The sequence below is a fragment of the Miniopterus schreibersii genome (assembly GCF_964146895.1).
Source record: "Miniopterus schreibersii genome assembly, chromosome: 18".
Classification (NCBI taxonomy): domain Eukaryota; kingdom Metazoa; phylum Chordata; class Mammalia; order Chiroptera; family Miniopteridae; genus Miniopterus; species Miniopterus schreibersii.
Window position 1 is genome coordinate 34572062 of NC_138121.1, and position 25663 is coordinate 34597724.

The 25663-nt window shown below is 36.2% G+C and overlaps 1 protein-coding gene across 11 annotated transcripts in view; it reads right to left on the reverse strand.

Moving 5' to 3' along the window:
- Window positions 1-25663, reverse strand: part of CHD9 (chromodomain helicase DNA binding protein 9) — a 165929-nt gene that overhangs the window by 98378 nt on the left and 41888 nt on the right. For all 11 annotated transcript variants that reach the window (XM_081118960.1, XM_081118945.1, XM_081118959.1 and 8 more), the window contains exon 2: window positions 10723-12345. In XM_081118960.1, the coding sequence (XP_080975086.1) occupies window positions 10723-12180 (1458 nt within the window). In that variant the 5' untranslated portion in view covers window positions 12181-12345. The remainder of the gene's footprint in view (window positions 1-10722; window positions 12346-25663) is intronic.

Genomic DNA, 25663 nt, shown 5'->3' on the forward strand with positions numbered 1-25663 from the left:
ACTACTCATTGACAGCAACATACAATAAGCATTTCAAAGGACAATTTCACTTTAAAGTCTGGAATCCTGAGAACATAAGACAGCTTTGTTTTTAAAAACATTTTAAACTATACAGTCATCCATAAACTCTTGAAGTATTTCATAAATCAACAATATTTGAAATGGTAGAAACAGAGCCTAATGCATAGATAATGATTTCTATGGAGAGAAAAACCACTCTCCTGGTCATAGACGGGCTTCCCACATCCCTCACTAAATTACCTGCTCTCACCAACTAACTTCACAAATCTGTGCTGCTGCTTATGAAGAAAACAGCTTCCTTTAGATCAGGCAAGAGGGACCCCTTCCTTGGGCAGCATAATTTAGAGTCTGGTTCCTTTGTCACACCCTTCCCCAGTGCTAATACCCCCTCTGCTCTTCTAGAACATGCTCCAGGTGCACAGGAATTCTCTGCCTAAAACAGTCTCATACCCACTTGCAAGAGGTTGCCTGGGTCTATCTATTTGCTAGGTTTGTTCTCAAGAAATTCCTTGCTTGGCAAGGAATACATATTGCCAGTGCATGCTTAGGCCAGAGAAATAGTGAGAAAAAGGTGGAGCTTGGCTGTGTAGGCTGAGAGGTCCACATGTATTCACAAGAACCCTGGAGGTGCAGGACGGAACCTGGGTGGAAATGGAATGTACAATGGCCCACTTCTGCCACGCTCTGGATGAGGAACTCCAGAGAGGCCAAGAATTCTAAATCTAAACCAGTACTTCTGTTTGTCAAAGAAGAAAGATAAAACATATTTAAGAGTTTACTGGCTTTATATACAACATTTAAATATTCTGACATACATTATGAGCTTCCATGTTTACACTTTTCCTGGGACTCACAAATGTTAGGGCAAGCCTGCATAAAATGAGTTAAGAAACAGTTATGTAAGAAAAAGAATAATAAAAAGGATAATAAAGGGAATCTCTTTCAGACTATGTAACTGAAAAGCTATGTAGACTTTATATCTGGGCCTCTACAACTGCAAACTATTTAAAATTTGATTAATGCTTAAAGTTCCTTCTAGTTCTAAAAGCAAAAAAAAAATTAAAAAACCCTTAGAGCAAGAAATCATTATTAAACAAGCAGCTGACTTTATAATTTGTAAAGCACTTTTAAATTCAGTGTTCATTATCACATTTATTAATCAGAAATGCCAGCAATATAGATATATACATATTACAGATGAGAAAACTGCAGAGAAGGCAACTTGCCTAAGACTACTATGATAGTACATGACAGGGTCAGGACTTGAACTCCAAATTCAGTCTTTTCCCACTTTATCAAAGAGACATATCTGAAAGCCCACTTCCAAAAGGTTTATTGTCCAGCACTGGAACTGAGAAACAAATGCCTATGCCAAAAACAAAGGTGAAAACTACTTAATTCCTCTCCTTCATAAACAGCTCATTTGATGACAAAAACTCATGCATTCAACTTCTGAGTCACTATGGCTCAACTCAGCAATACAACCACACAAGTAGCATTAAGAAAGTGCTGAAAGCACATGATATAATGCAAGAGTCGATCGCATTTTTTACAAAATAAAATATAGTTAACAGTTTGGAAATCAGATTATCTGATAAAAACAAACAAACCAGTACTGATTCCTGCAATACTCCAATATTTAAGATTACTATGGATTTAACTTGAAATTATATAAAATTATTTTATACTCAATATTATATAATTATTAAAACAATTAAGAAAAAATATTGGCCTGGCCGGGCGTGGCTCAGCAGTTGAGCGTCGACCTAGGATCCAGGCGATTGGGGTTCGATTCCAGGTCAGGGCGCATGCCCAGGTTGCGGGTTGATCAATGACTCTCTCATCATTGATGTTTCTATCTCTCTCTCTCCCTCTCCTTTCCTCTCTCTGAAATCAATAAAGATATATTTTTTTAAAAAAAGAAAGGAAAAGAAAAAAAAGAAAAAATATTGGATCATGTACTACAAAACCATGACCTCTTTACCTTTTCTCAATACCTACTTTTCTCAAATCTGTGTTCAAGTCTTAGGTATGTGATTTATATGCTATTGTACCTTGACTCTGGTTTCTTCATTTATAATCAAGATGCCCTAGTAACACCATAAGATTATTGCAAGGATAAAATGTGATGACATATAACAAGTACCTGGGACAATGCCTGGCACAGGACTGGGGCTTAATAAATAATTGTTGAATAAATGAAAAATTTGTGGGTTTTTACAAAAATTGTGGGATTTATTTAAATCACGTAAGTATACATTATTGAGAAATCTGAAACCATAAATTTCAAGTAGCCCAACTCTAATAATTTCACTCTAGACCACTACATAATTCCCAGCATGAGAAGCAGAGAGTAGAGACTGAGCAGAAATTATTTTTCTGCTGAAAGATATTCAAACATTTTTTTTATAATGTGAGGTTATATGTTAATGAATTATTTAGTTAAATATCTTCTAACTGGCCTCATGGTTTGTAGTAGGCAGAATAATGGCCCCCAAAGATACCAATCTTCTAATCCCCCAAATCTGTGAATGTTAAATTACATAGCAAAGGGGAATTCAAACTGCAGATAGAATTCAAGTTGTTAATCAGCTGACCTTAAAATAGAGGGACATTGTCCATGGGTGCACTGTATTCTCAAGGGTTCTTTCTTATAGGTGGAAGAAAGAAGCAGAAAAAAGTCATGGAATGAGAGAATGACTCTATCAGCCATTGCTGGAGTTGAAAGTGGAAGGGGGCCACAAGCCACAGAATGTGGGGAAGCCTCCATGAATTGGCAAAAGCAAAAAAATGAATTCTCTCCTAGAGCTTCTAGAAAGGAATGCAGCCCTGCCAACACCTTGATGTTAGCCCAGTGAGATCCATTTCAGACTTCTGACTTCCAGGACTATAGATAAATCTGTGTTCTTCGAAGAAACCAATTTGTAATAATTTGTTACAACAGCAATAAGTAACTGCTACATGGCTATAGGTCATGTTCAGCTTCAATATTCCCACACTCTAAGGCAGGGGTGGGGAACGTCCAGCCCGCGAAATCATTTGGTCTGGCCCTGCCAAGGCCTCACTAACGAGAAGCAGTTCCACAGCCATCACATTAGGGGTGAGTTAATTATTTGACCAAATATAGCAGGCTAACTTTTAAGTTGATAATTTTGTATGGCCCATGAATGATGTTATAAATATCCAAATGGCCCTTGGCAGAAAGCAGCTTCCCCATCCCTGCTCTAAGGCAACAGAGGATAGTGTGGGATCCAGAGTCCTATTGCTTATATCTGATCCTTGGTACGCCATTTACAAGCTATTTAACCATCCTATCCTTCAAGTCCTTATCTATAAAATCAGTAGATGACAATATCTACCTCAGAGTTGTTCTGAAGGTTAAGTGAGAAAATATATGAAAAGACATAAACATGAATATAACTGCTGAATATTTATGGGTTATTTGTACTTTTATTATTATTCATAATTGTACACATCTTCAAAGGAAGTTTGTACATTTACCTTGATTTTCTAAGAATCTGTCTAAACATGGGAATCATGGGTATATACTTTATCTGGAAAGACGTTCATCATAGTACACCCCAAAAATAAACTGGTTAAATAAGTTATGGTATTCTGCATTATAAATTATTATGCAGTCATTAATATGGTATTATAAGTCTTCCAATTAAGGTTAAGATGGATTAATAGAAACTGGATTTACCCTCATTCTTGAAACAACTGAAAAGTCAGGCAAAACATAGAAAACAATAGTTTTTAGACATTGGACATCAGGCAACCCATGAGAGTGATCCCTAGGAGAATGCAAACAAATGAGCAGGACTGACAAGGGGAGTGTTTCTCAGCTGCAGGACAGGTAAAGCAGGCATCCAGGTGGAAATCTCACAGCTGCCCTGAGTTGAAGAGACAGAGCTGGAAGTCCAGGGAAGCCCAGGAGGCTAGTTTGCAGGGAGAAGGTCTGGAGAGGAGAAAGCTTCACAGGAAAGACCTCCAGAGATCTTCAGAAGGTCCCCTCTGGAGGCTTTAGATAAGTAACCAATCAGCACTACCAGTGTAAATGAACTACCCAAGGCCCAGGAAAAAACCACCTGAAAGGAGCCGAGATCTCACTTGGGCCGGGAATAGTTTATCAGCCATAGTGGAAAATCTTGTATTTCACAAGTCACTGGATAGAGAACTCACATGGCTATTGGGTCAGTAGTGAGGAGAAATTAGCCCTAGACTATAGACTGCTCTAGTCCAGCCTAACAGAGTTTAACAACAGATCTCATCAAGATAAACCAATTTCCAAGTAACTTAACTGCATTTCAAAACAAAACTCAAGAATATTTATAGGAATGTAAAACTTTCCATCACTCAACAAGGTAAAAGCCACAATGTCCGCCATCCATTCAAAAATTTTCCAGCATGCGCCCGGCCGGGAGTGGCTCAGCAGCTGAGTGTCGACCTAGGATCCAGGCAATCGGGGTTTGATTCCCGATCAGGGCACATGCCCGGGTTGCGGGCTCAATCAATGACTCTCTCATCATTGATGTTTCTCTCTCTCTCCCTCTCCTTTCCTCTCTCTGAAATCAATAAAGATATATTTAAAATAATAATAATACAAAAATTTTCCAGCACGCAAAAAAGCAGGAATATACCAAACTACACTGAGGGGGGAAAATCAATCAATAGAATCAGACTTGGAAACGACACAGATGATAGATTTAGTTTGTAATAAATTTAAGTAGATTAGCAGCTCAAAAGAAAAGGTCCTGCCTTCTTGGCTCTGCCATTTACAAAAGCAACTGAACCTTGGACAGTTGAATAGTATATGTACACAATATAATACATATATAAGTCATCAAACAGTTACAGACTGCCAAAACATTATGAAACAAAAAGCTAATCCAGAAATTTAGAAGAACACTTTAAGTAGATGGGTGAAGGAAATTAATTTTTGTTTGTAAACCACTCATTCCAAATCACTAAGCTGGAGGGCTAAGTGAAAGTGCTAGAAACCACTGTCAAGTGAAACTGAATCAGAAATGAAGAGAGAACAGCTCTGAAACCCTAATACAGACCAATAGGGCAGTAGGACAATTTCTATTTGAGCTCTGCAAAGGCTAAGTACCATCTAATTCTTTTTTTTTTTTCATTTTTGAACCTCAGTGCCCAACATAATCTCTTACACTTGGCAGACATCTAGTAAATACTGAACAAATAAATAAAAGCACTGAAAATGCAGCATTTCCAAAACACAGATATATAAAATTCAGACATTCACATATATACACTTCAAAGCTACACTTGACAAATACAACAGTGTATTTTTTAACACTAAAGATATAGTTAAGCCCGGCTGGTGTGGCTCAGTGGCTGAGAGTCGACCCATGAACCAAGAGGTCACCAGTTCGATCCCCAGTCAGGGCACATGCCCAGGTTGCAGGCTTGATCCCCAGTAGAGGCCTGCACGGGACAGCCAATCCATGTTTCTATCTCTCCATCCCTCTCCCTTACTCTCTCTCCAAAGTCAATAAAAACATTAAAAAAAAAGATACAGTTAAAGCCTTAAGACATTGAAATTGACATATGAAGGAAAAAAAACACCAAAAAACTTCTGAAGAAGTATTTCTCAGTTTGGAGAGAACCAGTTAACTATATTTTACGACAGAGCACACTAAATGTGTATGACCATAGTGTGGTGCCACCCTCACTTCTGATCACCCTTAAACACTATAGAGTTTAAACTACAAAAGGAACCTGCTAACTAGTTGTTTGACAGCAAGTAAGCCATGACCTCTCTAAGACTGTTGCTGCTTTTTGTATTTGAGGATAGAGTAAAATTTTGTCCAGCTCTAAAATTATATGATTACATTAAATGGTCAATGTAAACTTGCAGTTTTCAGATATACAAGTATATATTCATTTAGGAAAAACCTTGCTTAAAAGAGTGGCTCTGTTGGTTGGGCATCGTCCCATGCACCAAAAGGCTGCCAGTTTGATTCCGGGTCATGGTGCATGCCCTGGTTGCTGGCTCAATCCCCAGTAGGGGGCATGTAGGAGGCAGTCAATCCATGGTTCTCTCTCTCTCTTAAAAAAAAGTATTCTCCTTGCATAATTTGTAAGGTGTTACTTGCATAATAAATGTGTAAGGTATTATTTGTGTAGTTAACTACAGCAAATAACCAAATTTTATTAAAATGAAAACTGCAGTCCAAACCTGTTCCTAACTATGTGCTTATTACTACATTTGTACATATATTACCTACACCATACTGTATTAAAATATTTCCTTAATTTGAAATCATTTCAATCCAATTACCCAAAGAAACATGATCATCCATGTAAGTATTCCAAAGCAACTTTATATTCATGGTATCATTATAGGAATAAAGTTTGATGGCTTAGTAGCCCCTAACACATTATTTTCCATTTCAGACATCAGAATAAGTAAATGACTGAGTAGTCCTAAGGGATCTGGGAATACACCTCATCAATCAAGTTAAATACAACAAAATTTTGTTAGAACTACTTTGAAGTTTGGCGGGAATGTCATGCTCTTCACATACTATACTAATTCACAAATTTCTCAACAACTGAATTCCTCTTTCCAGCCCTTGGAACTTACTTTGTGCCCACCTCTCACCCTTAAGCAGGCGTGATACAGGTCAACAGCCTTCAAGATACTGTTAACAACTAGTTTTTGTTACCTCATTCCAGCAGGCAGTGCAGAGCTCAACTCCTGTGCAGTACAGTAGTACAGAGTTTCATAAAGATTATGAGAACTTGTTAATATTCCACAAATTTCCAAACAGCATATAAACTATATGATCCCAACTTTGTTTCTTAACAATGAAAAAATATGTACGTACAGGAGAGAAGAGAAACAGACAACAGATCTCACTGCAAAAGAACACACCAAAATGTCAACAGTGGTATCTTTTGGTTACAAGTAACCTATTTTTCATGTTTGTTTTTTTGTATGGTCCAATTTTTTAAAATAATAGACATGTATTCAACTTTTTATCAAAAAAACCCCCAATATTATAAAATGTGCATCAAGTAAATAAAATAGTAAACTCAGAGAACAAAAGCCAACAAGGAATTATAAATAATTATGTACATCCCAAAATTCTATTTCCTGTTTTGATTGGCATTTCAGCTATCCCACACAGTATTTTCACTGCTACAGAATTTGTACATTAAATTTAATTTACAAACATTGAGATCACAGTGATCCATACTTCCACTTCACAAGCAAGAAAAAAGAAAGTTTGCATTACGAAACAGAAGAAAGTATTTTAATAAGCAAACAATGAAAAGTTTATAGTATTAGTCTTAAAATTCTTTTGCTCTAAAAATCAGAGATAAAAATAAGCTAATGTTTTCTCTATTATGTTTTCTAAGTATTTAGAAATACATATTGTAGCATCTCATCTTTTTTACTTTCTTTTTTTAAAAATTTATCTTTATTGTTGAAAGTATTACAGATGTCCCTTTTTTCCCCCCATTGATCCCTTCCACCTGGCACCCTATTTTCTCTTTTTTAAGTGATAAAATTCTACAGTCAATTATATAAGAAATATTCTCAGCAATACCCACTATTATGATTGACTTCAGGATACTCTAAGACATATGAAATTATATCCACAACTTCCCCACCTCAGTTGGGGAATAAGAAAAAGCAAGGCTTAGAAATATTCTTTACATATCCAAAATTCTCACTGAAGTTTTCCAGAATTCTAACTAGAGTACTTCCCATGAATTTTCAAACAGTGGGCTAAAGAATACATGTGGGGCAAAAGGAGGTTTACAGTTGTGAATACACAAAACACAGAGTTTATTTTTGTATTATTATTTATTAATCATTGTATTATTTTCCATATGAGCAACTGTAAACCTTTGCCATCCTCTATATATTGTTTTTGCTATAACAAATATATATCATTTTTTAATTTTGATGAACCCAAAATCCCCCACTTTATTATTTTTAATCTCTTACCTTCTATACATAATTAATAATGTTAATTTAGTCTGAAATGAAATTACTGCAATTAAGAGAGAATTTTTTTAAAAAACATTAAAAAAAAGTTTTTTTCCCATAGAACCTACGGAAACACCATAATAAATAAGAACTCCTTATTAATATAACATTTGGGCTATGTAGTAACCATTACCATCCAGAACATAGGAAAAAAACTTATATGCTCTCCCAAAATTTGTCATATATTACACACATTAAACCATTTGGGCTTCACATATGTAGGATATGTGACCTACAATTCAGTACATATTAAACCTATATGCAATCCATAATCATCATAATTACAATAATCCCCTATCTTCTCTACAAATCCATCTCTCTCCTCTTCACTCCCACAATCAGCAACTCCCAAATATCTCTTTTTAAAAAAATTTTTGATTTTTTATAGAGATAAAGGTGGGGGCAGGGAGAGAGAGAGAGAAACATCGATTGGCTGCCTCCCACCAGAGATCAAACTGAAGCCTGGGTATGTACCCTGATCTGGGATCAAACCTGCCATCTTTTGGTGTACTGGACTGCGCTCCAACCGAACCACACCACCCAGGGCCCAATTATCACTCTTAATACAAATAACAGGAAGCTTGAAAACAGACTTTCAGTAACCCAAAAAGTATTCCAAACTGACTGCCCTTTATCAGTATTTGATAAACAAACTGAAACAAAAAGATGCGTAAGATCTGAATAAAGCCTTCTCAATTTACCAGTGCGGAATAAGATAATTTACAAAAGGTGGCTTATGACGGTTCTGAGAAGAATTTCTCTCAGAGAGTGCTATCAATATGCTAGTATTATGGACAACTTTAGTTATTTATAATTATCTTCCATTTATTCCAATTCTATTAAAGGGAATTTACTTCTTTTTAAAGCTAGAACATGTTTAGAAAAACATGAATTCAAAAAAAATTTAAATGATGACAAGGCCTTAGGAAACTAAAATTAAGAAATTAATAAATTTCAGGCTTCTTAACTTCAATTATATGCTATACAAACTGATTAGTCAAACTAGTCAGAAATCTGCATACATAGTGAACAAATGGCCTAGGCTCAAGTCAGCAGAGGTTTTCCCAGGGTCCAACTGCGATGCTTGACCCTCTCCCCCAGTAGAGGGAGCAAAATCGTAACATTCTCCTCAGGCCACAGAAAGAAGGGCATGGGAAGTGTTTATAAGGGCCTTTTAAGTATCTTAAAACTGTATTTAGACATTTTAAAAATGTAATGAAAATACCATTTGAAACAGAACTAAAATCAATCCAAAGGAAAAGATAAAGATCTTATCTTTTTCAAATATTTCAAGGCTTTGAAATGAGAAAATGGTCCCTAAATATTTAATTTCAAGAACTATGGCATATTTCACTGTTCACCAAATCTCACAGGTATCCAAAGAACTGAAGTACCATGAATCCTTATTTTTAAAAGATTACAGAAAAGTGGTAAGATATTACATTAAATACATTTTATAGTATATATAGTCACATGACAACAACTATAGAAAACAAAGAAGTGTATTTCACTACCTTGAAACAATCTATTTCCTTCCAATATTTTTTCACATTCATATTTTCATACTGTTATGAAAACATTTAGTAAGTGCTTACTATATACTAAGTTCTAAGCACTGTTATATCTCTTATAATCCCTACCAAAGCCCAATTAGATCCTATTATTATTCCACATTTAAAGATGAAGCAAGTGAGACACATAGAAATTATATAAATGGCTAAAAGTCACAGCTACTGAGCAACAGGAGCCAAGATTCTAACCCAAGTAGTCTGGTACCAGAGCCTACACTCTTAACCACTTCACTGTGAGTTGAATTTTGAATTATGCTTTCCCCCTATTATTAACATATTCTCAGTGTTAGTCTCCAAAGTCTTTTTAATGCCTAATTAAAATCTAATCTGGATATGATAATAAACTATGTTGTTATCAGTTGTCCCTTATGGTAAGATAAATATCTTTGTGTATACATTACTTTTGCTATGTTTGGGTTATGTAATAAAGTATTTTTATACTCAAATATACCACCCAATTGCTTTCCAAAATATTTGTATCAATTGACAAAGCTATATAAGTTTCAATTTCACCATAAATTTGCCAGCATACAGCATTAACATTAAAAGCATTAACATTTGCCAGGATTAACATTCTAATAGGTGAAAACCAAACCATGCTGTAAAATGAATTATTAAAGGTGCATATTATTCTGAATGTTTACTAATTCAATTTCTTCTTTTGTGAATTTCAGCTTATATGCTTTATCTAGTTATCAGCTTAAAAGTTTGATCTTAAAAGTTTGCTTATCAATTTATATATGAGCTTTTTATAAGAATATTAATCCTATGTCCATCATGTACGGAATAAAATGTTCCCAGTCTATGGTTTTCCTTTTAGTTACGGTTTTCATTTTTTTAATAAAATATCTTTCTGTTAAAGGCAATCATAATTGAAAGTTACAAAAGAGGTCTTAAGATTTTTCTAAATATAAGTTAGTCCGTTGCTTTGAATACTAAATGAATCGCTTTCAAATATAAGACTGTTAAAACAACAGAAACGTCAAAATATGCATAGTCATTTGATAGAATTACTGAGTTTGACCAGTTTTGATAGTCTCATATAAAATTAACGCAGTGAATAAAAGCCCACCCTACCCCAAATCACCAAAATAAGTTACATACTTGTCGCTGTAAACATAGGCGATTTCTGTCATGTAAATGCTGATGATTAGAAAGTGATGAATGCCAGCTCCGAGCCTGAGTATGAAATTGAGTCTGAGCCATATCAGAAGGCCGTGTAATAAGATGTGAAGTAAAGTGCCGATCAAGGTCATGATCTAAAACATGACTTGAATTATCTTGCCCAAACGTTGACTCATCAAACTGGGGAAGGAGACTCTCCTGAAGGAGGTCTTCTGGATCAAGTCCTGTGAATGGCTCAGTTTGAGACTCCACTTGATGAAGTAAATTCTCTTCTAACGATGAAAAGCCATTAGTTTCCACATGATCATTGAAATGGCCCATTTGCGTTCCCGAGTCAACAGGATCCTGGAAGTTCATGTGCACAGGAGATAATTTTGAATTGCTGTAATTACCCTGAGGATGTGATGAATGCAACATCTGGAAATTACTTGAATTCAGTGATGTATTGGGATTTAGCATATGCTGAGTAGATTCTTGCTTGATTCCCCTATGAGGTGAAAAAGAATTACTTCCAGTAAAATCAGACAAAGTCTGATTTGTGTGAGTGGGTGCAAGAACTGCAGAGGACTGAAGAAGACTATTCGATGATACGTGATTAGTGGAAAAGGAGTAATGTGAAGAAAACTGCTGTGAGTTACTGACAGAACAAGAAGTCATATTTGGAGAAGGCCCATTAAAATTTCCTTCTTGCCGACTGCTACACTTGAGAAAGTGTACTGAAGGATTAGATGTTTGAGAAAATTGTTGCATCAAAAGAGACTGCTGTGAAGCAGATGCATTGGTAATATGTGGTGGGTGGTTGACACTGGCTCTGTGTGGACCAGAAACATTAACATCCATAAAATTTTTAGACTGGCTGAGAGAATTTTGCCCTGGGTTAAGATTATTTCTGTTTTGTTGCGAGCGCAGGGAAGTGCACTGTGTGTGTTGCTCATTGGCCTGAAATAAGGCAAAGTCATGGTGTGCCACAAAGCTTTTATTTTGATGCATAGAGTGAGAATGTCCTTGTTGGTGAAAAGGAGACCCATTTTGATTTGAAATGCTAGTAGTTGTCTGATGGCCCCACATTGGACTGCCATCTGCTACATCTGGAAATAAACCATTGGGTTGGTTTTGGGGATGGATCGGAGAACAATTAAACTGAGAGTGTGGTGATAACACATGTTCAGCTGGGCTACCAAAAGACTGATTAACTTGATGAAATTTCATTGAATCAAACTGATTTAACTGTTCATAATCAGTCATCTTCTGATGTGTTGGAGTACCTTGAACATGGTTCAATGAGTCTATGTGCAAAGGTTCAAATTCTGCACCCAAGTTCAATTCATCAACTAATGAAACAGGTCCTGGTTGTACAAATGCATCATCTGACAAACCTTCTAAGGTCTCACTAAAAAGATTGGCTTCATCAAAAAAGTCCATCATTGGATCTGTCATCTTGAAATATTCAGTAACAATCTAGGCTGTTCACTCCAAATGAAGTATATTCAGCTTCTCTGTAGTAGATATTATTGGATCATTCCCAAAGGTCATCAACTAATCCAAAACAGGTCAGTGTTCATTACTGCTCTAGGTAATGACATGTCATGAAGTGTCAGAATCCTAGAAAAATAAGAACAAAAACAATTAAAGTTTGATAATGAGTACTCATTAATGTTCTGTAAAGTTTACACATGATTTAAAAAACATAAAATCTCAGTGTACAGTATTGTCTGGTAGAATAATTTATTTCAGCCCGGCCGGGAGTGGCTCAGCGGTTGAGCCTCGACCTAAGATCCAGGCGACTGGGGTTCGATTCCCGGTCAGGGCACATGCCCGGGTTGCGGGCTCGCAGCCGATCAATGACTCTCTCATCATTGATGTTTCTATCTCTCTCTCCCTCTCCTTTCCTCTCTCTGAAATCAATATGTATTTAAAAAAAAAAAAAAGAATAATTTATTTCAAATAGCTCATTAATATTCCCTACAAGGAAAAAAAAACAAAGCAACACTGGTGCAAGGGACATGACTATATGCATTTAAAAGTAGTAATTCATACTACTTCATTTTGAAGTTCATATAACAGAATGTAAAGTAAACTTGAGAATTGTATGTCAGATTCTCTCCTACACCATGAAATGTCCATCATTCCCCACCCCAACAGCTCTAGTATGTATAAAATATATACGTATTATACTTCAGTTATGTCTCTTTAAGAAAGCTGACATGAGATCCTCTCAGATTAGTGTGTCATGATCTTTTGCTCTAGACCTCTTGAGCAGATAAGTCTATTAAATTCATAGGGTATATGTGAAAATGCTTCAGGAAGAGCAATTATATGAGGTCATGACAAGCTGGCCCAAAATGAGATAAAAGTTAACCATCTAGTCAACTGACAAACAAGACAGACACATGGTATATGGGGATGTCCCTACTTATTGCTACTACATTCCTCTTGCTCACCTACCATGGAAGATCAGTCTTCCTGACAGCCAACTAATTTAGATATCCATGTAACAAAACCAAGCACCTTCCTGTTAATAGTTATACTCATCAATCTGCCCCTAAGTCCCCCCCAATTAAGTCATTTGGAATGTACATGTTCTTTATTATAGTTACTAAACTATGCAAATAAATGTGTAATGACAATCAAGTGAGGCAAAAACAAAGAGAAGCTTGGGTTAAGTAATAAACTAGTCTTATGACAGTCTTAAGAAAAAGAATTTATATGCACACACATATACACTATTTATGTGTGGGAAGGTTACTTGCTAATACAAAATGACTAGCCAATTTTGTTCCAGGTTTCTATTATTCCAAACATTTTTAACAAAGGTATTTATGGTTTTGTCCCCACTGTCTTTCACAGGAAGCTACAAATGAAGGTTACATATTAGTTTATTCAACATATTAGTTTACATATCAGTTTATTCAAAAAACCAGCAAAGGCCTAAGAAACTTTTTCATAACTCCTATTTTTGAGGTACATATTAGGAAATACAAATTTCCTAAGCAAAATGTCTGCTCACTATTTAAATGTAGAAATACTTTTGAAAAATTCTGAAAGTCAAAATTATCAAAATCTATATTAATTTTACCTAGAAATAGAGTTATTATCAATCATGGTATCTAAAAGCTTTAACACATGATTTTAGAAAAAGTAAAATACAGAAAAAAAGAAAAAAAAATCCAGATTTTATAATTGTGAGACTGAGCAGATAGAGGGCTGTGTAGTCTGAACTAAGCAAAGAATTCGCAAAAAAAAAAAAGTAAGGTAAGTTAAATCACTTCTCTCCAATATGTTTTTTATTCAGTTTCAGACTCCAGACTAGGGAATATCGATGTATACGTAAGCCATTAATTAGGAAAGCAATGTCTTATGTTTTTATATAAATACGATTATCAAAAGAAATATAAAAAGAAATACAACTGAAGTTACCAAATCCAATATGCCAAATATAAGGTACATCATTAGTTGATATAACATGAAGGAAAAAAATGCTGCCAATTAAACTACGACACTATACCACTTCAAATTTTTATTTTATAGTTGATGAAATAAGTTTTTAAATGTTTTTGAGTTAGATTTATTCCAAAGAATTTACCAAAACTCACTGAAAAAAAGAATCCAAATATACCTATAACAGGTAAGAAGACTAAATTTGTAATTAAAAACCTCCCAAAGAAAGGCCTAGAACCAGATAGCTTCAATGGTGAATTCTATCAAATATTTAAAGAATTTACACCAATCCTTCTCAAACTCTTTCACAAAAGTGAAAAGGTGGCAACATTTTCTAGCTCATTCTGAGGCCAACATTACCCTGATACTGAAGCCAAAGACATTACAGAAAAAACAAAAACCCTAAAGATTCATATTTTTTATGAATACAAATTAAAAAATCATCAACAAAATACTATCAAACCAATTCCAGCAGCACAGTACACACACACACACACACACACACACACACACACACACACACCACATACAAATGGGATTTACCCTAGGCATGTAAAGTAAATTCCACATAGAAATCAACATAATACATCATATTAATAGAATGAAGGAAAAACCACATCTTCATCAACAGATGCAGAAAAAACATGACAAAAATCTAACACCTTTCCTGTAGAAACACTCAATAAAAGAGGAATAGAAAGGAACTTCCTCAGCGTGATAAAGGCCATATGTACACAACTTACAGCTAACATAAAACTCAATAGTAAAAGAATGAAAGCTTCTGCCCCAAGATCAGGAACAAGACACTTTCACTACTTCTATTCAATACAATACTGGAAGATCTAGCCAGAAAAAATAGGCAAAAAGGAAAAATAAAAGGCATCTAAATTTTAAAGACAGAAGTACAACTATCTCTATTCAAAGATAAAATAACCTTATAAAAAACTATAAATACACACACAAACTATTAGAGCTAATAAATGAATGCAGCAAAACTGCAAGATACAAATCTATGCAGAAAAATTAGCTGTATTTCTGTAAGAAAGCAATCACCATCCCAAAAAGGAAATTAAGAAAACAATTCATTTACTATAGTATTAAAAGAATAAAATACTTAGGAATAAATTTAATGAAGGACAAGAAAGATATGGACAGTGACAGCCACAAAACCTTGCTGAAAGGAATTACAGTACATCTAAATAAATGAAAGATATTACATTCTGTGTACATGGATCAGAAGACTTAATACTGTTAAGATGTCAATACTATCCAAAGCAATCTACAGAGTCAGTGCAATGATGTTTTTGTAGAAATGAAAAAGCTCATCGTAAAATACATATGCAATTTTAAGGGTCCCAGAACCCAACCCTTATAAAACTCGTAGAAGAAAACAGGGACAAATCTTTCTGACTTTGGATTTGGCAATGGTTTCTTAAATATAACACCAAAAGCACAAATGACAAGAGAAAAAGCAGATAAATTAAGGCTGTACAAAAATTAAAAACTTGTGCATCAAAGGACACTATCAAGTGTGAAAAGACGACGTAAAATGGGAGAAAAATCATTGCAAATTGCATCTGATAAAGATTTAATATCCAGAATTTATAAAGAACTACCACAATTCAGCACTATAAAGACAACCCAATTTTAAAATGGACACAGGACATTTAATAGACATTTCTCCAAAGAAAATACAGAAATGGTCAAAAAACACATGGAAACTCAGTATCCATCATTAGGGGAATGCAAACTGAAATCACAAGGAGCTATCACTTCACAGCTACTAGGGAGGCTATGAAAAATGAAAAGGAACAAGTGTTGGGGAGGATCTGTAGAAACTGGAGCCCTCACACACTGCTGGTAGAAATATAAAATGGTACCGCTACTGTGGAAAAGAATGGTGGTTCCTCACAAAGTTAAAACACAGAACTGCCCTATAACCCAGCAATTCTATGTCTAGGTATACAGTATACACCCAAAAGAATCAGAAACAGATATTTATACACAAATGTTCATAGTAGCATTATTCATTATAGCCAGAAGTTGAAAATAAACCAAGTGTCCATCAACAGATGAATGAACAAAAGCTGGTATATACATGAATTCATTATCTAACCATACAAAGGGGGTGCAGCTCTGATACATGCTACAATGTGGGGGAAACCTTGAAAACATCATGCTCAGTACAAGAAGCAGCCACAAAAGAGAAAACATTGCACAATTAATTCCTCTGACATGGAGGCAGAAAGATGGGAGGTCACCAGGGCTGGGAAGAGGAGAGAGCAGGGAGTTATCTAATAAAGTTTCCGTTAGGGGATGAAAAGTTTAGAAAACTTGAAAATAGACAGTGGTGAAGGTTGCATAATACTGTGAATAAAAATGCCATTGAATTGTACAGTAATGGTTAAAAAAACTGTACATGTAATGGTTAAAAAGGCAAATTGTATGTTATAGCTTACCCCCCCCCCACACACACACACACAGAGCCAGGCATGCTCCTTCCTCAAGGACTTTGCACTTGCTGAGTCCACTCTTCTTCATTTCGTTCATTTCTTTTCTCAAAAAGTAACTTTCTCAGTGAGGCCTTTACTGAATTCAACAAACTTCCTCCCATCTTCATTAATAAAGTACAGGAAGTTCTCTATGCCTACAACATAATCACTCCCCAGCACCCACCTTCCTCCCCTTGAGGTCTTTGAAATTACACTCAAGCTCTACCATCTAGGAAGCCTGCATCCCCCCATGCTGTTACGCACTCAGTTCTGCATTCCACACCCTGCACACCGTATTATCATTCCTGGTCTACTTGCATGTCTTCCCTGCTAAATATGATGAGTGCGGCAATTCCTTCTCATTCATCATTGTACCCCTAATGCCTACTAGTGTAACTGCTGGCACACAGTACTCAAGTGCTTTCAAGAATTAAAAAATATCTGCCCTGCCCTAGCCGGTTTGGCCCAGTGGTTAGAGCTTCGGCCTGCGGACTGAAAGGTCTTGGGTTCAATTCCAGTAAAGGGCATGTACCTCCGTTGCAGGCTCCATCCCTGGCCCTGGTCAGGGTGCGCGTGGGAGGCAACTAATCAATGTCTCTCTCACATGGAAGTTTCTCTCTCTCTTTCTCTGTCTCTCTCCCTCCCTTCTACTCTCTTTAGAAAATCAGTGCGGAAAAAAAATCTTCGGGTACGGATTAACAGCAACAACAAAAATGCTTAAAAAAAAAATCTGCCCTGGCTGGATAGCTCAGTAGGTTAGAGCATCGCCCGGATATGCCAAGGTTGCAGATCTGATCCCCAGTCAGCACACTTACAGGATCAACCAAGTAGTGCATAAATAAGTGTAACAGCAAATCAGTGTTTCTCTTTCTCTCTGCCTCTCTCTCTCAAATCAATTTTTTAAAAAGTTATAATGTAAAACAAAACAAAACCTCTCATTCTTAATAGTTACTCTACAAGTTGAGATTCAAAAGCATTCTTTTAAGCAATATTTCATTTTTATTACTTTAAGAATGCCCCCAATGAACTGTATACTTTAAAACGTTAATAGTAAATTTTATGTTATATATATTTTCATACACACACACACACGAGTAGCTCAGTAATAAAATTTAAAGTTTAATTCCATTATCCCTCGGTCAAAGAATCCTACTTTCATTGATAAGTCATTCTACAAGGGGCCTCCTACAAGCATAGTAGTTAAAAGTACAGGCTCTGCAAATATTCTGGTTAGGTTGGAATCCTGGCTTTATCACTTGTTAACTATGTAATCTTACACAAATCAATCATTTTGAAGTCCTGTTTCTTCACCTGTGAAATGGAGATTATAACAGTACTGATCTTATAGAACTACTGTAAATAACCTATATCAAGTATATGTAAACACTGTTTTCAAATTGTGTTTCTTAGATTGCTGGAAGGGAGGGCTTTAGACTTCCCCTATCTCCATTTCCTCCCCAATAAAAGATTCTACCTGAATATTCTTATTTATTTTACAAATTGACCTTTCAAATAGGATTTTTAAAAAACAAAGGATTCCTTGGTTAAAAGAATTGAAAACTACCATCTAATAGAAAAGAACCATCTAATGCTCATTATATTAACATCACCCTATGCAGATAGCCATTTACTAAATTCAATTACTTACATATTTTTGGTATTCACATTGAATTTAGTTTTACTCTGAATCTCACAGAAAGGAAAATCTTTAAAACACAATGCCATCTCTATTCTTGTTAAAAAGTGTTTGGGGACAATTAATTTAGGGCTGATACTGAAAACAGATTACAAGTTTCCTAGCTGCTACTGAGTCAAGTTGTTTAACTGAAATAGTCCTGAACATCATTGGTACACATCACCAAATTAAGTATAAATATATATTCTAAAGCAAAATAAATTTCAATTAATAAGCAGGAAATTGATTTAAATGCGAATTTTCCAGTTTGAAATACACTAAAAACTGAGACCCAGTTAATGATCACCACTTAACTTGCAGGGTTCTTGCAGGGTTTAGAAATACATTCTAAGTTCCTAAACTATAGTTAGGTGCTTAATAAAGGTAGCTTTCCCTCTCAGACTTATCTCTTTTCTGACTTCCCAAGAGCCTGCTGTCATTCATTCAAACCCTCTATCACTGCGTGGTTTCTCTAGACTCCTCAGGTTCTTTGGCTAATAATGTCCAACGCTTCCCCCTTCGTCTCCTTCAATACCTTCACGGCCCTTTTCTCTCAGCCCACTATACTGTATCCACATCACCACTGAATTTTACCTCCAAGGCCCTAGTCCAATTCAATGAACATTTTCTGAATATTTGCAATATTTACTATATGACTGGCACCTTAGTACAAGGTTAGTGTTAGCCTTTAACTTCAATGTGCTCCTTGCTTTTGTTGAGAAATGGTTAAGTGCATTTCCCCATGTTTCTAGGCTATCTCTTTGCAGTTATTTTATGTTTTCTCTCATAAAGCCTTCAATCCTAACTTCCCCATTCTCACCCAAGAACCATTTTGCCTGTCTTTTGAGGTTTTCCAGTTGAAATTCACCAATCATCTTTTCAGAACCAGGTATCTGTCTTTGTATCTATCCCTAGCTAGTTTCAGAAGAGGAAGCATGACTCTTCTCCAAAGATAAATCTTTCACTTAATACCATTCCACCTAGCCTTTGAAAGGACTTATACCCACACACATTCCCTCTCTGCCAAGGATCTTTAATCATCCCCCTTGCAATTGCCTGCTTCCCCTCTAAGTAAGACATCAGCAGATCTCCCCTACCTTAACAGAAATGTACAAACAAAATCATCTTATTTCTATCCTTTCAATCAATGACAAATATTGAAAATAAGTGATCCACTGCCTCCATTTTCCAAATACCTATTTGCCTCTCATAACTTAGTTTCTGACCCCATAAAATCACTGCAACTATACTTTTGGATATGACTAATAGCCTAGACAAATCTAAATGTTCTCTCAATCCCTGTGTTTGACCACTAAGAAACACTTGCCATCACTAAGCAAAGCAGAAGCTAAACTCAAATGCTATCTGTTGTATGAAGCCTCCCATCGTCTATGTACCCCATCTCATATACTATTTAGGTTTGGAGTGCTTAAAAGAACAAGGCCTATGACTTACTCACCTCAAGTACCACCTACTACCCTGCTTGGTCCATACTAAAGCCCTTTAAATGTTTTCTGAACTCAGTTCAATTAACCGTTCTGCCTCCTGGATATTCTCTTAGCTGCTATGACACTACACTGTCTTGGGTGAGCTTTCCTACGGCTTTCCTATCTAATCCACTTACTTAGCACTTCAAATTCAGTCAAATGTTGACACATCTTCCTCAGCATATTCTCTAAAATGCGATTTCACATTCAAATCCTTGAGAACCCAATTCCATTTTTCTTGGAATACTATTAATCACTCCTTTATTTTTTTCTTACCACTGGTGTAAAATAAAGATATAAAACCCAATTTTCCCACTGCTTTAAGGAGACCATATAGCATCTCATTGCCCTCCTTGAAGTCTCTGATCAAAAGCATCCATCTCCTGCCCTGGCCGGTGTGGCCCAGTGGTTAGTGTCGGCCCACAATCCGAGGGGGTCTCAGGTTCGAATCCTAGTCAAGGGCACGTACCTGGGTTGCAGGTTCGATGCCTGACGTGTGAGGCAACCAATAGATGTTTCTCTCTCACATCATTGTTTGTCTCCATCTCCCTGCCTCCCTTCCACTCTCTAAAAATTAATGGGGAAAAAAATTCTCGGGTGCAGATCAACACAAAAAGGGCATCCGTCTTTTTCAAGATGTCTTCGATGAAGTTATAGACATGCATTTTTTCATTCTTCCCAAATCATATCCCCTAAAATAGTGTACTATTCACTCTATTTTTAAAACCAAACGTTTTTAAGGATCAAGAAAATATCCCCAGCCAGCAGTAGAGCATCGAGCTAGGATCCAGGAGATGGTGGTTCGATTCCCCTACAGGATGCATGCCGGGTTGTGGGCTTGATCCCCAGCAAGAGGCGTGCAGGAGGCAGCCAATCAATGACTCTCTCATCACTGATGTTTCTCTCTCTCCCTCTCCCTTCCTCTCTCTGAAATCAATAGACATAAAAAAGAAAGAAAAGAAAATACAGTGTCTCTTATTTGACTTTAACTTTGAGAATATAAAACTATGTTTTATTCTAATCTGCTATAATATAACTAGCACAAAAAACATGGGTTCTCATTTTTGGACTAAAAATACTTGTATTTGCTATTTCATATTCCTTTCTATTATGTCTCATCCATGCAGAAATATCTTATCCATCACCAAATATTCAATTTTTGAAATTAAAAATAAGAGCACAAGATTTTTCAAATATAGTGGTATTTTAATCAAACCATGTAACTGAATATGGGAGAAACTGGCTAAACACTCAAACATTGCTAAAAGGAGTGTATACTGAAACAAATTTGGAAAATTATATGGCACTATTGCTAAAGTTGAACATATGCAAACCTATGGCCAGCTTTTCCACTTGTAGCAATATATACTCCACAAGAATGTGTGCGCACGTGCACCAAAACACAAGTATAGGAATGTCCATATTAGTATTCATAACAGCCCCAAACTGAAACCATGTCCATCATAACTTACAGTTAACAGCAATGAGAATGAATTACTCCTGAATGGTAAAACACATATTCGTGTCAGATATAATCTAAAGCAAAAGAGCATATACATGATGCATTTACATAAAGTTCAAAACAGGAAAACTACTCCCTGGTTTTAAAAGTCAGCATAATGCTTACCTCTGGGAAGGCTGAAAGGGTGTGATAACTGGAAAGGAGTAGGAGGGGGTCTCCTGGGGTGCCAATAACAATAACATTCTGCTCCTTGGTCTGGGTGGTGGTTTCAGAGGTGTGTTTACTTTGCAATAAATCAGACAGCTATATTCTTATGATTTATACACATTTCTGAATGTCCATTATAACTTAAATTCAAAAACAAGAACCTAACTGGAACAAGATGCAGCATATATTTATAAACCACCATTTAAAGTACATGTCACTCATAAAAACACTGGTAAACAAATAAAGAATGGTCTCTGAAAGTACATAAGTAAACTCTGTATACTACTGGTTTCAACATGTTTACTCAAGCAAAAGTAGTAAGAGTAATCTCACATTTGGATATGCAGTGAATTCACTACTATTCTCTGAAATAAAATATTCCCTAACACTAGAAACCTTAGGAAACTCAGGTTCTCTGTACATCATTTTCTCCATCTGTAAAACGTACTAAAATAAGTGCACCAAATCTACAATCTTAAATTCCTAGATTTGTTTTAAGTAAAACTGCCCAGTTTCAGGAATTTAAAAAAAAATTTTAATGAACAGATATTTAATCGCCTTTTTAAAGACAAACACTGCAAAGATAACATAACTTAAAACTATAGAAATAGACTGAATTCCAGTCCGTTAATTCAGTGGAGGGGGGGGTGATTTTTAATTTACTCAAACTGTGATAAAGCACAAAATTTTAAAATAAACTTTATGCAAGGTATATGACACCTAATCATTATCCCAACCATTACTTCCTTCATCTTACAAAAGGAACTAACAAGATATATTAGCAGTTATCTTTGAGATGTATCGCCATTGATTTCCAATAGAATAAAATTTAATATACTTTATCCTGCTGCTGCTTAGTCAGGTAAACTAAACGGAAATGACCGCTGGACGAGAAAAATAATCTTTTCTTTTTTCAGATTTCAAGCCATCTCCCTTTGTTACAATAAAAAGTTTAAAACTACTGGTTTAAAAAAGTCTTTAAGTATAACAAAAAAACCTTTAATATTCAGCTAGTTAACCAGCTAATAGTGCCAAATTATAACAAACATCAGTATCTGTAACTAAGTGATAAATAATAGCTACTAATGAAGTGAGCTATAATTTTCACTCATAAGCATCAGAAGTCTCATTAAAAATGATAAATTTATTATCAGTCTGCCTATAAGCAAATGACTTTAAAGGGTGTTACTTTCCTGAGAACATCAAGACTATCAGACTTTTGTATTCAGCATTATTACCCAAATAATATGTAAATCCATCTAATACTACATTCAAGTTAATTTTTTTTAAAAATGTCTTTATTGATTTCAGAGAGGAGGGAGAGGGAGAGAGAGATAGAAACATCAATGATTGAGTCATTGATCAGCTGTCTCCTGTATGTCCCGTACTGGGGATCAAGCCGGCAACTCGGGCACATGCCAACACCAGGAATCAAACCTCGATCTCCTGGATCATAAGTTGATGCTCAACTGCTTAGCTATGCCAGCTGGGTTCAAGTTTATTTTCTTCTCAAACCTTCATGTCTAATATAATCTATCTTAATATTCACAAACTTTCAAAAACTGAAATGCATTGTTAAAAGGTAACATCATACCCTGGCCAGTTTGGGTCAGTGGTTAGTGTTGGCCGGCAGACTGAAGGGTCTCAGGTTCGATTCCGGTCCAGGGCACGTACTTCAGTCGCAGGCTCAATCCCCGGCTCTGGCGCCCCAGCTCTGGCGCCCCAGTTCAGGCGCGTGCAGGAGGCAACCAATCCATGTATCTCTCTCACATGGATGTTTCTGTTTCTCTCTTGTTTGTTTTCTCCCTCTCTCTCCCCCTTCCACTCCCTCTGAAAAGCAATGGAAAAAATATCCATCCTCAGGTGAGGAGGAAAGAACACACAAAAACGCTAACATTTCAGTTACCAATCGTTCTAACAAATATGAAGCTGCTTCTTCCTCTCAAACACACACGCTATGGCCCTGGCAGGTGTGGCTCAGTTGGTTGGGCATCTTCCCCAGGCACCAAAAAGGCTGCCGGTTCGATTTCCAGTCAGGGCACCTGCCCAGGTTTCCGGCTCAGTCCCTGGTAGGGGGCGCGCAGGAGGCAACTGATGGATACTCCACTCTCCCACGGATGTTTCTCTCTCCCTTTCCCTTCCTGTCTCTCCAAAAAATCAATCAATAGCCCTGGCTGGTTTGGTTCAGTGGTTAGCGCGTTGGCCCGTGGACTGAAGAGTCCAGGGTTTGATTCCAGCCAAGGGCACATACCTAGGCTCGGCCTGGCCTGTTCAGGGTGCACGTGGGAGGCAACCGATTGGTGTCTCTTTCACATCGATGTTTCTCTCTCTCCCCCTTCCACTCTCTCTGAAAAGCAATGGAAAAAATATCCTCGGGTGAGGGTTAAAAATAAATGAATGAGTAAATGTATAAATAAATAAAGTCCTGACCATTTCTCTCACAGCACCCTGTTCTCTCCCATTATGAGTTCATCACAAGTTTTAACCTACATTTGTTGATTTCCTTGTTCACTATCAATTTCCACCATTAGACTGCAGATCCTACACAGGCAGGGTTCACCTAAAATGTTACATTACATATGATAAAAACTTGATTAATGATGGGATCACTTAATACATCTTTTTAATGAATGAATGGATGTGAGTGACTTGGAGTCCAGATAACAAATTATAGCTGAAAGTAGCTTCCCCTTCTCCAGGTCTCCTATTTGTCACTTGATCGGCTTTTTAAGGGACAGCAAACTTTAAAAGCCAAAGATTGGAATTCGAAGAGATTTATGGACAGTGGGGAGATAGAACGATTTTATTGTAATGTTTTACAGCAATACAACAGAAGGAATGTTAGAAAGCTGTACATGTCAAATAAGTGAGACAAATAGTGATGCTATGATCTCATGGGAAGGAGAAATCCTTAAGGGTTACAAGAACAAGATGATGATTTTATTCACAAGGTAGAATTTGACCTGAGAATTCCCAGGATGATAAAATTCAGAGAGGTGAAATGTAGGAGAGTGAAGTCCAAATAAGAAAGTAAAAAGAGATACAAAGTGTTAGACAATAGCTACAAAACTGGAATGTGGCAACCTGTATTTACGAAGTAATTAAGTAAAAAAGCAAAATCTACCAATTAAGAAATCTATATTGTGTTAAGACATGTTAATCATGTTAAGAACACGACAGCTACAAAACATTTAAAAGGTTACAGTAAAATCATTCTGTCTCAGCAGTATCCATATATCTCTTTGGATTCCAATCTTTGGCTTTAAAGTTTTTCAAACATTTATGACAACATGCCCTAATAAATTAGTTTTCATAATTCATGCTAACTTGGGCCATCTGTCAAGTTTCCATATTCTTACCTGTTCTTTATTCTCTATATTAATAATCTGATGAAATATCCCCAGTAGATCTATTAATTTCAGTCATATTTACTTTTCCTTTATAGACTCTAACCTCTCCAGGATTTCATCTTTTCTTCTCTGTCAAAGTACTTGGTTGACTTTTTCTTCTATTACATCAGTGATTAACACATCTAACCCTTCAGAAAATCTAATGTCCGCATGTACCAAGTTTTTATTTCACAACTGATAGAAGCTTTAACACATTCTTATAAACCTGTAATGCTACTTCAGTGTATATATTAAGCCCCCCCCATTCAGTTCTGTTTCCATAGGTGAAGTGCCAAGGTCTAGCTCAAGCCTTATAGAAGGCATTCAATTACATGAGATAAGGGGTTTGGATTTATAAGTTTCTAAAGATACTTATGACTTCATTAATCTCATCTTGGTATGGGCTTTTTCCATTGACAACACTGTTTTCTATCTTTATTCATACCTGCTAACTTGAGTGTATTTTTTTTTTAATGTTCTTTTCAGTTAAGGCCAACTATATATAGCACTATTTGTTCCAAAACCTCTGCCTTTTCTTACACTTCAATTCAAATATCATTTTTGGATTTCAGAGGACTGATTTCATGGAATACTTAGAATCACAGAATTACAAAACTGGAGAAAACTAAGGTTCACAGAGGTTAAGAAACTTGACTATAGCTACACAGTGTGGGGGTCGGGAGAGTCTCCCCAGGATGTGCCACCTGGCATGCACATTATTTAGAGCTGAAAACAAACCTAACAAATTCAGGTAGATTTTTTACCTCCCC